The sequence below is a fragment of the Nyctereutes procyonoides genome, unplaced genomic scaffold (assembly GCF_905146905.1).
Source record: "Nyctereutes procyonoides isolate TBG_1078 unplaced genomic scaffold, NYPRO_anot_genome, whole genome shotgun sequence".
NCBI lineage: Eukaryota > Metazoa > Chordata > Mammalia > Carnivora > Canidae > Nyctereutes > Nyctereutes procyonoides.
In genome coordinates, this window is record NW_026575034.1 from 22,730,804 (window position 1) to 22,745,449 (window position 14,646).

At 38.1% G+C, this 14,646-nt stretch overlaps 2 protein-coding genes across 2 annotated transcripts; one reads left to right on the forward strand and one right to left on the reverse strand.

Moving 5' to 3' along the window:
- Positions 1 to 4,127: 4,127 nt before the first annotated feature.
- LOC129504733 (olfactory receptor 52A5-like) lies at positions 4,128 to 5,078 on the reverse strand. Its single transcript, XM_055317576.1, has one exon. The coding sequence runs from the start codon at positions 5,076 to 5,078 to the stop codon at positions 4,128 to 4,130; it is 951 nt and encodes a 316-aa protein (XP_055173551.1).
- A 7,239-nt stretch (positions 5,079 to 12,317) lies between these two features.
- LOC129504882 (olfactory receptor 51V1-like) lies at positions 12,318 to 14,646 on the forward strand. Its single transcript, XM_055317760.1, has 3 exons — positions 12,318 to 12,362; positions 12,433 to 12,629; positions 13,611 to 14,646. Exons 1-3 carry the CDS (start codon positions 12,318 to 12,320, stop codon positions 14,644 to 14,646), a joined length of 1,278 nt encoding a protein of 425 aa, XP_055173735.1.

The following is a 14,646-nucleotide window of genomic DNA, read 5'->3' on the forward strand; positions in this document are numbered from 1 at the left end:
ACCTTTCCGTTTATTTCCAGGTTAAAAAGAGGTTTATCAGGTGAAATCATTTTGGTCCAATATATATCGGTGGATCCGAAACCTTTATTTCCTCGCTCCCTAGTCAGTGCTTGATTCGAGGTTTTTATTATAGGGAGCAATATTAATTGAGCAATAGGCATCCCAGGTTCCAGAGAGAGAGTACCAGTCTTCAGGGATGCCAAAATATTGATTTCACCCGTGTAGTCAGGATCAATAACACCTGGATACACAATTAAACCTTTCATGATGGAACTAGAACGCCCAAGGAGTAATCCAAAAGTTTCCTTAGGCAGCGGCCCCCATATGCCTGTAGGAATTTTTCTAGGTAATTGGCCTCCCTCCAACTAGTGAGTATGAACAGGGGCTAAATCTAATCCTGCGCTGGCGGGGGTACCGCGGTATAATCTGTCAATTCGAGGGAGGTCATCGGTGTTGGAGACGGGAGTGATGTTTGTTGGGGAAAGAGGGCCGCGGCAAGCCCCCCTTCCAGTTTCCCGAGAGGGGATTCCCCTTAGAATCAGTCTTTGATCTACATTCATTAGCCCAAGGATATCCCCTGTGGCATCTAGGGCAAAGGTTTTGAGGTTTTTTTGTAGTTTGAGAAGTCTTTTTCTGAGGGCATTGATTTTTAAAATGCCCCAATTGGCCACATAAGAAGCATTTTTGATTCATTTTCATGTTTGGGTTCTTATTTTGTTTTAGTATCTGAGCCTGCAATTTTGCAGGAGAGATGCCTTTAAAAGCAGCAGCCAAGGTGACTCCTTGCAAATACGAGGGCCCTATATCTGCGCAAAGACGCACATAATCTTCAAGAGTTCCCTGGTTCTTCCAAGGTCTTATGGCTGCTTGACAGGCGGCATTAGCAATCTCAATGGCCAACTGTTTAGCTCTCAAAGTGCCAGCTTCCGCATCGGTGACTATTCTACTGACTGCGGTTAACAATCTGGCCACAAAATCAGAATAATTTTCCTCGGGACCTTGCCTGATCTTTGACAGTTCCTGTGACCTTGTATTTGTGGCAGGTAGCTTTTTCCATGCCGACAGAGAACAACTATTAATTTGGGTATAAGCTACTTCAGGAAAATTCAATTGCAAGCCTACGTCATAATACGGACCAGAACCAGTTAACATGTTGTAATCAACAGGAATGTTAGTTCTCCTATAGTAGCTGGGCTATTTTTCGGCATTTTCAGAGATAAAGGTGGGGGAGGAGGTTCAGCATGATTTAAAACAAAAATCTCCTCCCTTCTATCTTCAAGATAGGGACCATCAAACGGATCCTCTTTTTCATCATCTATTCTAAGGGACAGTTTATGTAAAGGGGGAGTATGGATTTTTTGATTTTTTAAGCTCCCCCCCCCCCCATCGAGGGTGGTGACTCTTTTTCCACTTTTAGAATTCAAGGAGATAATCTCAATAGAGTCTGTAGGATCCAGAACCTCCTTTATACAATTCCATGTAGTCCATATATCAGGAGGCAGTTGTTCCCCTCTTTTTTTTTCCCCTCTTATTTTTAATTCATTTTTTAGAGTCTGTCCAACTCTCTGCCAATCCTAAAGATCCACCGAGCCCTGATCAGGAAACCAGGGGCATATTATTCCAACTGTATCAAAGAATTTATCCAAAGAGTTATGAGAAACCTTAAACCCCTTTTCCCTTAAAAGAGCCTGTAGAACTTTTAAAAAATACCCATGTTCTACAGATTGCCTTTGTCCCATGATTATTTTACTCCTATCGCTCACGGAGCCGCCGTGATCCCCTTACCTGTACCGTAAACACTTCTTCTTTCACTTTGTCTCGTGTCCCTGTTCCGGCGCCACTTGTCCCGGCCGGCGCGAGAAGGTCCGGATTCAGGGACCGAGGGCAAGGGGATGAGAAAGAAACAAGACACTAAAAGTTCATGGGATAGGAGGTTCCATGCAGCTGATGGCTGCAATGGACAAGCTTTATTGTTGCATGTAGAGTTTATATAGCGTCCGTAAGCAGGCGGCTTATTTCTTTAAGGAGAAGTACATCTCGCGCACAAACATACATTGTTTTTGAAACTAACACCTGTTATTTGTTTAGGCAATAGAGCAGGAAGGCCACGTATAGACTAAACAGTGAGGTTTGTTTATTAAGTAATGTCTGCCAAGGCGGTCATGTGTCAGGCCACCTCCTTGCTTACTTTATGGGAACTTGTCTCGATGACATTTTAAAGGAGAAGCAAATATGTACTTTTACTTCCATAAGGGGGAAGAGCTCGGTGCAGCCCCAGCGGGTTGGCCAGGTACGACAAGGAGCCTTTGCTCAACCCGGAACCCTGCCTCGCGCCGCAGGACTGCGGGTTGGCCAGGGACAGCAGGGAGCTTTGGCTCAACTTGGAACCTTGCCTCGCACTGCGGGACCGCTCCCAACACTTGTGGTAACAAATTCATGTTGCAGATATTAGTAAGAACTATAAATTAACTTAATTTAGATGCAAGTGTTTACATACAGAAACATTTATAGATATGTGTATGAACATAGGTTAGCTAACACACAAAATTCCTTGCTCTGTCACCTGAGAGAATTTAAAGCATACTTCGTTTCTAATGCTATTCACCAATAAAAAGGACAAAACATCCCAGGGAAATCATAATTCTAGAACTGGGGCAGGAAATACCCAAGATTATCCTGGAGCATCTTCCAATGCCATAAAGCAAAAAGTCACACACACACACACACACACACACACACACACACAATGAGGGGTAAGCCAAAAAGGAACAAAAGCATCCAATCGTCAGGTTGAAAGAACATGAGCAATAAATAAAATAAAGTAATATTGGATTATACTCAAATTATGACAAAGATACCCATAAATCCTTACTGATATAAATAAATGATTAAAGAAATTAATAAGTAGGGAGAATAAATCAATTGCCTTGTAAAGGAATTCTAAGTAATTTATTAAATTATATATCTATTCCATCCTCAAGGAAAAGGAACATAAATCCCTACTCCTTAAGTGTGGACTAACTAGAGCAATATTCCTTCCAAAAGCACAGTATGAAATGGTAATTAAACTGAAGAAACCTGACAAATACTATCTCAGATAAGTAATTATGCTCAAAATACACAGTTAATCAATTATGTTGATAATAAGTATCCTTGATATGTAATCAAATTGGAATTTAACATCTATGATTTTCCTCCCCAAAGCACGTAATTCCAATCTAATCATTACATAACATCAGATAAATTCCAGTGAAAGGGATTCCTATGGAATACCTGAATGGCACTCTTCAACGTTGTCAAGGTCATTAGAAACAAAGCAAGTCTCAAAAGTGATAGCTAAGAGAAGCTTACAGACTTGACAACTAAATGCAATGTGTCATCCAGGATGGGATCCTTTGAGGAAATAAAGGAAGTTAGGGAAAAACTAAGAAATTTTAATAAAATAATGGACTTTAGTAAATCATAATGTATCAATATTGATTCATGGACTATAACACATATTAATGAAAGATAACAATGAGAAGGAAAACTGGGTAGGGGTTCTATGGGAACTCTCAAAACTAGATACTTAAGTTTTTGTAAAACCGAATCATTTGGATTTAAAAATAATTCATCTTAATAGTCAGATGAATGTAAGTCAGAAGACAACTGAAGACTTGAATGGTGATGACAATTAAAATGATAAAGATGATGAGTTGGAGGAGCAAGATTACTGAAATTAGAAGACAAAAAAGAAATTAGTTCATGATCCTTGGAATTATCAACTTTATGAATTAATTCAATGTTTTTAAAGAACACAATGAAAATATTTTACTCAGAGGTTAACTACTTAAATTTACTTGTGTTTTTAGGAAATTTCCTCACTGAAATATTAAACTAAATTAAATTAAAGAATGACTAAACCAGAAGCAAATCTGCATGTTTTCTGCCTTTTATGTCATCTACTAATAAGATGATTCTGTATACATAAATACTAATGGTTTAAATAGGAATGAGAGCCTGTCTCCAATGTAAAATCTAGAACAGTATCTTTCAGCAGCATAAATGAACTTGAGAAAGCACAAAATCTGATCCCAAACTATTTCTCAAATTGAATTTTATTATTTGAGAAAAAGTTAAGTGAGAAGTCAAGATGAATCTTTAGAGTGGAAAACCTTGGACACTCGATCTCGAATCTGTTTGGTCTTCACCCCATACACTATAGGATTGAGCAAAGGAGGGACAAGCAGGTAAAGGTTGGACAGAAGGATATGAATGTAGGGTGGAATATGGAACCCAAACCTGTGTGTAAAGAAGGAGAAGAAACCAAGGAGATAAAACTCAAGGAAGACACAAATATGGGCAATGCAGGTGTTGAAGGCTTTGAGCCTAGCTTCCCTCTGAGGCAGATTGAAGACAGTTATAAATATTCGGATGTAGGAGAGTGTGATGAAGATTATGTCAAATCCAAGTATAGTGAAGGCCACAAAGAGACCATAGATCTTGTTGACTCGGATGTCTTCTGCTGCCAACTTCACAATGGCCATGTGCTCACAGTATGAATGGGAGACCACAGTGGTCCGGAAGTGTTTCAGCCGACATTTGATGAGGATGAGACATGGAGCTACAAGGAGGGCTGCTCTGAGCGTCACTCCCATTCCAATTTGAGTGAGAAGGTGGTAGGTAAAGATGGTTGCGTGTCTCAGGGGATCACAGATGGCCACATAGCGGTCCAGGGCCATGGCCAGCAGAATTCCTGATTCAATGCATTGGAAGGTGTGGATTAGCCACATCTGAAAGAGACAGGCATCAAAGTATATGTCAGGCAGATGAAACCAGAAGATGCCTAGCATTTTTGGTAGGATGCAGGTGCTGAGAGCAATGTCTGTTGCTCCAAGCATTGCCAGGAAGAGATACATGGGCTCATGGAGGCTGCGTTCTGATTTGATGATGACCAGGAGCAGGCAATTCCCAAACAGAGCAATGATGTACATGGCACAGAAAGGAATTCCAATCCAGAATTGCACAGACTCCAAGCCGGGGATCCCAATCAGTGTCAGCACCGGAGGCATGAAGATTGTGCCATTGAGCTTGGACATGTTGGCTTAGAGCTGCTTGATTAGTGTTGCAAATTTTGTATTGGGTCTCCCTTTATTCGTTCTAATCTAGATTTATTGACATTTCTAGAAACAGAAATTGAATGTGTTTTTAAAGGGCATTTTGTCAAGCATAGCTGTTGACTGATTGTGTAATTCTAGGAATGCACAGACAGGCTCCCCAAATTCTCTGCCTCTGTCTCTGTGTCTACCTCTCTCCATGAAGGCACACAAATACACAGGACAATTCAATATGCAAAGCAGACCCACTCACATCTGAAACTGTAAGTGCATTTGTGGCCATTTGTCAGTTAAAGAATGTTAGTTTGGTTTTATAATAGGTTCAAGAACTTAAGATGTTACATGTATCAATTTTGTTTTTACCCAAGTGGAATTCACAGGCAGTCATTAGTCTGCAGTCAATGCAAAGAGAGAAAAAAAATAATATTCACCATTCTGAGCAGTATTCTATACCAATGGAAAATAGGAAGTTACAAAGTACTGACCTATACCTTAAAGACAACAATCTATCCATGAATATTCATTGTTTAATAAAAAGTTAAATGTCTCTGTCCTTAGGAAAGGAGAACAATATGATTAAGAGTCACTTATTGTAGACTTGAGGTGCATATGCAATGTAAGTCTCATCAAAATTCCAGCAGGTCACTTTGCATATATGTACAAACTGTTCTTCATTCAAGGCACTAGAGAAGAACAAAATGGAAACAAACAGAAGTGAGAGTCCATAAATAGACACACACATATACAGAGTTAACTGACACAAGAACAAAGGCAATTTAATGGAGGAGGAATATCTTTTCAACTAATGGTGCAGGAACGACTGCATATCCACATGCAAAAATAAATGGATGTAGACGTAGACCTTACACCTTTCACAAAAATTCACTCCAAGTGGATCACAGTACTTCTAGGTGGGAAATAAAGTATAAAAATTCTAAAAGACAGGATAGGATAACCTATAGGAGACCATGGCCCCAACAGTCAACTTTTTGTTAACTTTCAAAGTATGATGGCTCTAATGTAAATTATGTACTGTAGTTAATAGTAAATACAAAAAAATAATTAATACCAATTTGCTCATCAGTTGCAACAAATGTACCACACTAGCACAAGATGTTAACTGCCAGAGAAAATGTAGGATGGGAGAGGAAGAGAGTGTACTTTCTGCACAATTTTTCTGTAAACCTGAAACAAACTGATTTCAAATAAACTGTATTGGAAGTCTTTTCAAATATACCCTAGGAAAAGAGCCTCCAGTATCCCAGATAAAATTAGATAACAGTACAAAATAAAACTGATGATGGTAAACGGGAAATTAGACACATTCGACTAAAACTTGATGCAAGGATAAATGTTCTTACTGAAATTCAGATAAGCATTTTGGATATTATGTACAGAAAATAGTGCTTGATAGAATAATGGCCTAAAGTGAAGTTAGACTATGTTGAATTTCTCTTGGAAAACTTTCTCATATCCATATCTGCTCAATAAATAATATTGTTTCAAAGAATAGATGGTAATTATTAATTCTAAACAAGATAATTTTAGTAAAATAAATCTGATAATACCAACACAAGTATTTAAAATATCACGGAACATATAAAACATGTCTTTATTCAATGAAATTCATTGCTATGATTATTGATGAAAAATATTTTTCATATATTTCTTACTACAATTATTATATTCCTTACATAAAGTCTCTTTGGTTTTTGGTTGGATGGGTGGAATAAAATGCATGGAACACACAACTGGCTTTAATACAGCCAGGAAAAAAGAGATTAAAATTGTCCTGAACCTGGCAATGCTAATTAGAAAATACAAATTTTGTGGAACTGTCCTCTTTATTCAAAGTGTGGCATTGCGTCACACCCCTAACCCAACCGTTAAACCATTTCCTTTCTCTTCCAAATCCCTGATCCTCTAAAACCCACCCTTGGATGTCAATGCACAGCGCAGTTTCCTGTTTACTGTCATTCATTCCTCTGGGAGAATGTTAGTATTTGTTCCAGTTTAAACATTGCTTGCACATCACATAACTATGACATTCTCACATTCACTTTGAAGTTTTCCTTCTCTTTGGTACAATAGTAATACCAAAGGAATTCAGTTAAGTTCGATCTGAGTGCTTTTCCTGATATTTCCCATGTAAAAGACACTGTGCCAGGGGCTGAGCAAACACACATGACATCTGCAGAATTTGCCTGCAGCAAACAATGAGGCTACACTCTTGTTGACTCCTTTAGGTTGCAGCTCTATTCTCCCAACAGGACATCTGGCCCTGTGCTTATCCTGGAGCATGCATTCAAATCGCACGTCTTCAACTTAATAATGTTGTTGATCTTCAACATAAATATCAAGCATTAGCTTTATTTTTCTCATTTATAATGGCAGATGTTGATAGAAATGACTCAGTCAATTGCTGGTTCTTTGGGCCCTTGCTCTTGCAAAGCTCATTCTGCCCCAAAAAGCAGCAGACAGGTTGTAGATATAAGAGGCTATCCACACAAACTGTCCCCTTGCTTGTTTGATTTCAACACAAAGAATCAGGAACCCTGGGGGTCTCAGCAGTTTAGCGCCACCTTGGGTCCAGTGTGTGATCCTGGAGTCTCTGGATGGAGTCCCACATTGGGCTCCCTGCATGGAGCCTGCTTCTCCCTCTGCCTGTGTCTCTGCCTCTCACCCTCTCTCTGTGTCTCTCATGAAGAAATAAATAAAATCTTGAAAACAAGAAAACACAAAGAATCAGTGTAAGAAAAACATTAGGAATTTTAGTTTCATGATGTGTTAGCTTTCTTGTTTGCAATCCTACATTATCTTTACATATACATGAGTCAGGACACAAACCTACTTTAATGAAAGATCTGGAGACATTCACTTTGGATAAGAGAAGAAAGAAAGGTGAAAAATGTTCTTCCAAGAACTTATATCTTGGGTCAAATCTGACAACTGAAGTCTTATATTCCTTTAAGGATTTCTGCTCAGAGTGACTTCTTAAGCAGAATTAGGAGGTACAGTTCCCCCACACTCCCTTTGGATCCTTTCTAAATATTTCTCAATCTAGATTTCAGAGACACCTATGAAGAGCACATACTCACAAGTTCAATTCTTCAGTCTTCTTATGTGCACTCACCTACTCATGTGGCATTGTTATAAACAGCGTAGTTATTTAAAAAAATCACTTCCAATGAAATATAATTTTAGCACCTGGGCACGACTATGATGCAATTCTCCTGAGCACTGAAGAAGGGATCACATATGTTCCCTGTGGTCAACACAATTAAATGTATCTGCTTTTTAATTTATTGCTTTAGTATAAAGATAGGATATATATATATATATATATATATATAAAAACCCTCCCAAACTCCTTTGCCTCTACTCACTGAATCGTAGCTATTTCTGTTCTTGCCCCACAAAATTTTACAGAAGAAATCTCATTCTTCAGTAGTCCTTGAAGTTAGTAACAAACAGGGCGAGAAATGCCATCATATGACATAAAGGCTTTAAATGGATTCTAAAATTAAAAATATCAATGGTGGAAAGAAGTCAGACCTGATTCCAGGACAACATTTTCAATATAGTCAGAGATTTATATCCACTCATTAAGTTGAAAAGAAGAAATAGAAATAGTTTTTCCAACAATGGCTGATCATGTTGCACTATCTACTTGAAGCCGTGGATTTTTCTCACTTACAATTGTCCTTTAACTTGAGAAACCACCCTAGTCATGGTCAATTTTAGTGAACTAACAATAGGCAACTCTGACTATCCAGAATCAGCCACTCAAACTTTAATCTGAATTGGATCATAGAAGCATCTTATTGTTATTGTATCAGAAACTATTATTTTAACAAAATGGAATTAAACTGGTTCCTGATTCCTGCAATGCCTCCAATACATGTATTTATTATTTTATTTTATTTTCAAGTTTAATTAATTAATTAATTAGTTTATTTATTTATTTATTTATGAGAGAGGGAGCAAGTACATTTCAAGTGGGGAAAGGAGAAGAGGGAGAGGGAGAGAGAATCTGGAGCATATTCTGCACAGAGCATGGAGCCCCAGTGGGGGCTTGATCTCATGGCCTGAATTGAAATGAAGTGTTGGCCACCTAATCCACTCATCAATCCTAGTACCCCATGTATTTACTATCTTATCTAGCATACTCTGTAGTATTAAAGTATAATTGATGTAGATCTTGTTTTAAACAGGAAAAGAGTTGTTGACTTGGAAAGAGTACTTGGGGTTTCTGAAGGAAGATTTCTTCATAAATGTATTGCTATTTTTGTCATTATTGCTATCACTACAAAATCAACCAAACCATAAAGTTAGGAACTCTGCAGTTATAACTCTTTCTCATTAGAAATAATCTTATTGAATAGATAATGAATTCACACTTCTCCTTCAGCCTTCCCAGTCTGAGACAGGAGAGGGCATACAGAATAATCAGAGCCATTTCTAGTACAGACTTGGATAATTACACTTCCTGTTACTCATGACCATTTTTAATGATTTCTTTAGGCCTTACTTCTCATATTTGTAAAGTGATAGCATAGGCTTACTTAATCTTGAAGCCCTAGGCCCTGAGTCCTTGCCTTAACTTTCGGCAATTATATGAGCTCACCAAAGAACTTCCCATATATACAGAGAACCAAAAGAAGATCTTCAGGTCTGGAAATGTGACAGAAGTCTTCATGAGAGAGTCAGGATCCTTCCTGCATAAGTCTGATTATTATTATTTTTCTTTAGATTTTTTTTTTATTTTTATTTATTGACAGAGAGAGGCAGAGACACAGGCGGAGGAAAAGGGAGAGAAGCAGGCTCCATGCAGGGATCCCGACGTGGGATTCGATCCCGGGTCTCCAGGATCACACCCCAGGCTGCAGGCGGTGCCAAACCGCTGCACCACCGGGGCTGCCCTGATTAAATAGATTATATATATATGACATATATGTACATACTTTATGGATTATGTCATGTATGCACATATATACAAATATGGCATATGTATATATATATATATACCATTTAGTTTATACATATATATATATATACTTACTATTTCCCAGTGTCCATAGTATTAATGTAAACTGAAGACAGTGCTCCAAATGTGTGGATCACATATTTCCATTTAATTATCTGATCGGAAAGAGAAGAAGAACAAAGATGATAGCAGAAATAAATGAAATGAAGATGAAAAAAATGTAGAAACGATCAATGAAACTAAGTTGTTTTCTTAAAAAGATAAAAGAATTTACTAACCTTTAGCTAGACTATGAAAAATAAGACAAAGACTCCAGTATGTAAAATCAGAGATGAGAGATGAAACATTACCACTGATACCATAGAAACACAAAAAATCACGAGACAAATTTTATACATCAACAAACTGGATAACCTAGAACAAATGGATAAATTCCCCCAAACATAAAACTTACAAAGACTGAATCATGAGGAAATGGAAAATGTGAACAGACCAATTATAGGTAAAGAAATTTAGTCAGTAATCCATTGCACACTGAAAAGCCTAGGATCAGATGTTTCACTGGTGAATTCTATTAAATATTTAGAGAAATTAATGGCAATCCTTCTTAAACTCTTTCAAAAAATTGAAGAGGAAGGAATACTTCCAAACTCATTTTGCAAGGCCAGCATAACCTCAGTACAAAAGCCAGATAAGTACACGACAAGAAAAGAAAACTATAGACCAATATTCCTGATGAACATAGATGCAAAAATTCTTGACAAATATTAGCACAGTAAACACACAAAGTAACAACAGTATATTTAAAAGATTATATATTGTGATTCGGTGGGATTTATCCCTGAGATGCAAGGATAAGTCAACATATGCAGATCAATACATGTGATTCACCACATTAATAGAATAAAAAACAAAATCATATGATTAACTCAATAGATGCAGAAAAAGCATTTGACAAAATACATCATCCTCTCATGACAAAAATTCAACAAACTGAGTATAAAAGAAGCATACCTCTGGCAACCCGGTGGTTCAGCGATTTAGCGCTGCCTTCAGTCCAGGTTGTGATCCTGTAGTCCCAGGATCGAGTCCCACATCAGGTTCCCTGCATAGAGCCTGCTTCTCCCTCTGCCTGTGTCTCTGCCTCTCTCTTTCTCTCTGTCTCTCATGAATAAAAAAATAAAATCTTAATAAAAAGCATACCTCAACATAAGAAGGGCCATATATGACAAACTCATGGCCAATATCATATTCAATGGTGAAAGGTTGAGATTTTCTTCTAAGATCAGAAATAAGACAAGTTTGCCCAGTCTCCCCACTTTTAGTCTACGTAATAGGAACTCAGAAACGTAGCAATCAGGCAGCAAAAAGGAAAAAGGGCATTTCAATAAAAAAGACAAAGTAAAATTATCTTTGTTTGTAGATATGATCTCATATCGAGAAAATCCTGACGATTCCACCAAAAAAAAAAAAAAAACCAAAAAACCAAACAACCAACCAAACAAACAAACAAAAAACCTGCTAGAGCTAACCAACAGATTCAGTAAAGTTGCAGGGTATAAATCAGCATACAGAAAACAGTTTCATTTCTATACACTAAAAGGAAAACATCTGAAAAAGGAAGAAGGAATTCAAACTGCTTATAATAGCATAAAAACAATAAAAAACTTAAAAATAAATTTAACTGGACAGCTTTCAAAATCTTCAGTCCCTTGTTCATGGCATCGCCATCCCCAATATGGAAACAACCTAAGGATCTGTCTACAGATGAGTGAATAAAGAAGATGTGATATATATTGGATATATATTTACTAAAATAATATAATAAATGATTAATTAAATATTAATAATTAATAAAATAATATTCAGCCGTGAAAAAGAAGAAAATCCTGCACTTTAACAATTTGATAAAGCTTGAAAACATGATGTTAAATGAAATAAGTCAGACAGAGAAAGATAAATATTGCATAATACCTCCTATATGTGGAATCCAATGGAGCCAAACTCAGAATCAAAGTAGAGTGGTTGTTCCCAGGAGCTGGGGGATGAGAGAAGTTGGGAGATATTTGCCAAAGGGCACAAACTGCCAGTTATAAGATTAACAATTTCTGGGGATTAATGTAGAACATGGTGATTATAGTTAATGGTACTGTATCATATATGTGAAAGTTGCTAAGGGAATACACCTTACATGTTCTCACTCTAAGAAAAATAAATGGTAATTATTTGACAGGATGAAGGAGTTAGCTAATGTTGTGGCAGTAATTCTTTTGAAAGAGGTAAATTATAAATCAACATGTGCACCTCAAATTGACACAAATGTTATGAGTCTATTCTACTTCAATAAAGCTGGCGGGAAGGAGAAAGAAACTCTCATTGAGAAAGTTTGTGATGGATGAAAAGCAGTTACTCACAAACACTGGAACGTCTCCAGAACAACAGAAGAAACAAAGAGTATCTACCTTGTGGTGGCTGAACGCCTACTTTGTGAAAGAAGGGAGTATGATAGAGGATCTTAAGCTCACTGATGATCCTGTTGAAAGCAAGTAGAACTGATAAACGAGATAGTTCTAATGTAATGTTAAAGATCAGAGAAAACCCCTGAAACCTTTGAATCTTCATGCTAGGGAAGCAACAGCCTCTGAAAGGTGATAGCAGCGAAACTGAAGACAGATGAGCCGTCAAGAGCATATGCCTTGGAGTCGGCCTGCAAGGATCCAGCTGCTTACTCTCTCTTGAACTCAATTTAGTCATTTAGAAAGCCGGGCTCACAATAGCACCAGTTACTTAGGGTTTGTGTGCTGTTACCTATCTTATAATTGAATTATAACTAACATATAGTGTTATGTTATTTTCCCTAATAGTTTTTCAACTCCTGGAACAGTTAGAACATCAAACGGAATATGTGTTTGTTAAAAAGAACAAACGTACTCCCTATGGATAATTCCAGATTGTAGTCAGGTAATAGCTGTTTTGACCATTCATTTGAAAATGTGAACAGACTATCTCTAGGGACATGGGGTCCATTTATACCCATCTGCTTCCTGACGTTATACATCACAGTCGTCTAGTTCTCTCCATGCAAGCACTTACAAAGATACGATCCACTTTCTTGAGAGCAGAGAAACAAATATATCTTTGAGCTTTTGTTGTTGAGTTGAGACTCGAGCAGTGATTGCCAGAAAAAAAAGACAGATTGAATCACTGGATGTATGAAGAGACAGACGGAACCGCGCCCAAAGGTGAAGGGTAACTGTTGTTGTTGTTTTTTTTTTTTTATATAAATACTCTGAAAAATTAACAGACATCCGGAGAGTCAAAATTTATCATAATCTCTAGTTGCTCGAGAAAAGACGAAATCTATTTTAGATCACTTTCCTTGGTCTACCCTCAATGTTTTACTAGGTAGACACACAACAAGGTTCCTAAGTGTGGAGATGTACTTGGATAACAGGTGTGAACAACAGTAAATGTGACTTTTTAATGTAAAGAATTCTGTATTACATACCCATATCATTTTTGCTCAGATTGGTCCTCTATGAGAAAATAATTCGAATGAAAGCGCTCTACCAAATGGACACAAGTGCTGACTCATTGGAGAAATACAGCAAATTATCCATGCCTGCTTTTCCTGCTTATGACACCAATTCCTCAACCTTTCTACTAACAGGCTTCCCTGGCCTGGAGCAGGAATATCCCTGGCTGTCCATCCCTTTCTCCTGTATGTATGCTATGGTACTGTCTGGGAACTGCCTGGTGCTGCATGTGATCCGGACTGAGCCGAGCCTGCACCAGCCCATGTTCTACTTCCTGGCCATGCTGGCCCTCACCGACCTGTGCATGGGGCTGTCCACAGTGCACACGGTGCTGGGCATCCTGTGGGGACTTAGCCAGGAAGTCAGCCTGGATGCCTGCATTGCTCAAACTTATTTCATCCATGGTCTGTCCCTCACAGAGTCTGGAGTCCTTCTCGCCATGGCTTTTGATCGCTTTACAGCAATCTGTAATCCTCTGAGGTATACGTCCATCCTAACCAGTGCCCGGATTACCAACATTGGGCTGGGAATTTTAGTTAGGAGTTTTGTGTTCATTATGGCTCCCATAATCCGCCTAAAGTTCTTCCACTATTGCCATTCCCACATCCTCTCTCACTCTTTTTGCCTTCACCAAGACTTACTAAGACTAGCATGTTCTGACATTCGCTTTAACAGTTTCTATGCCTTGGCTCTGGTGATTTGTACACTTTTGTTTGATTCCATGCTAATTATTGTATCCTACATTCTGATCCTGCATTCGGTCTTGGCCATTGCATCCCGGGAGGAGCGGCAGAAGTCCTTGCAGACCTGTGTCTCCCATATCTGTGCTGTCATGGTTTTCTATATCCCAATAATTGGTCTGACTATGGTGCATCGTTTTGGGACACACCTCTCTCCTATGGTCCATGTCCTCATGGGCAACATCTATATCATCTTCCCACCCTTGATGAACCCCATCATCTACAGTGTCAAAACCCAACAAATCCGTGGCAGGATTCAGAAGTGGTTTTCCATGAAAAAGAAGTAA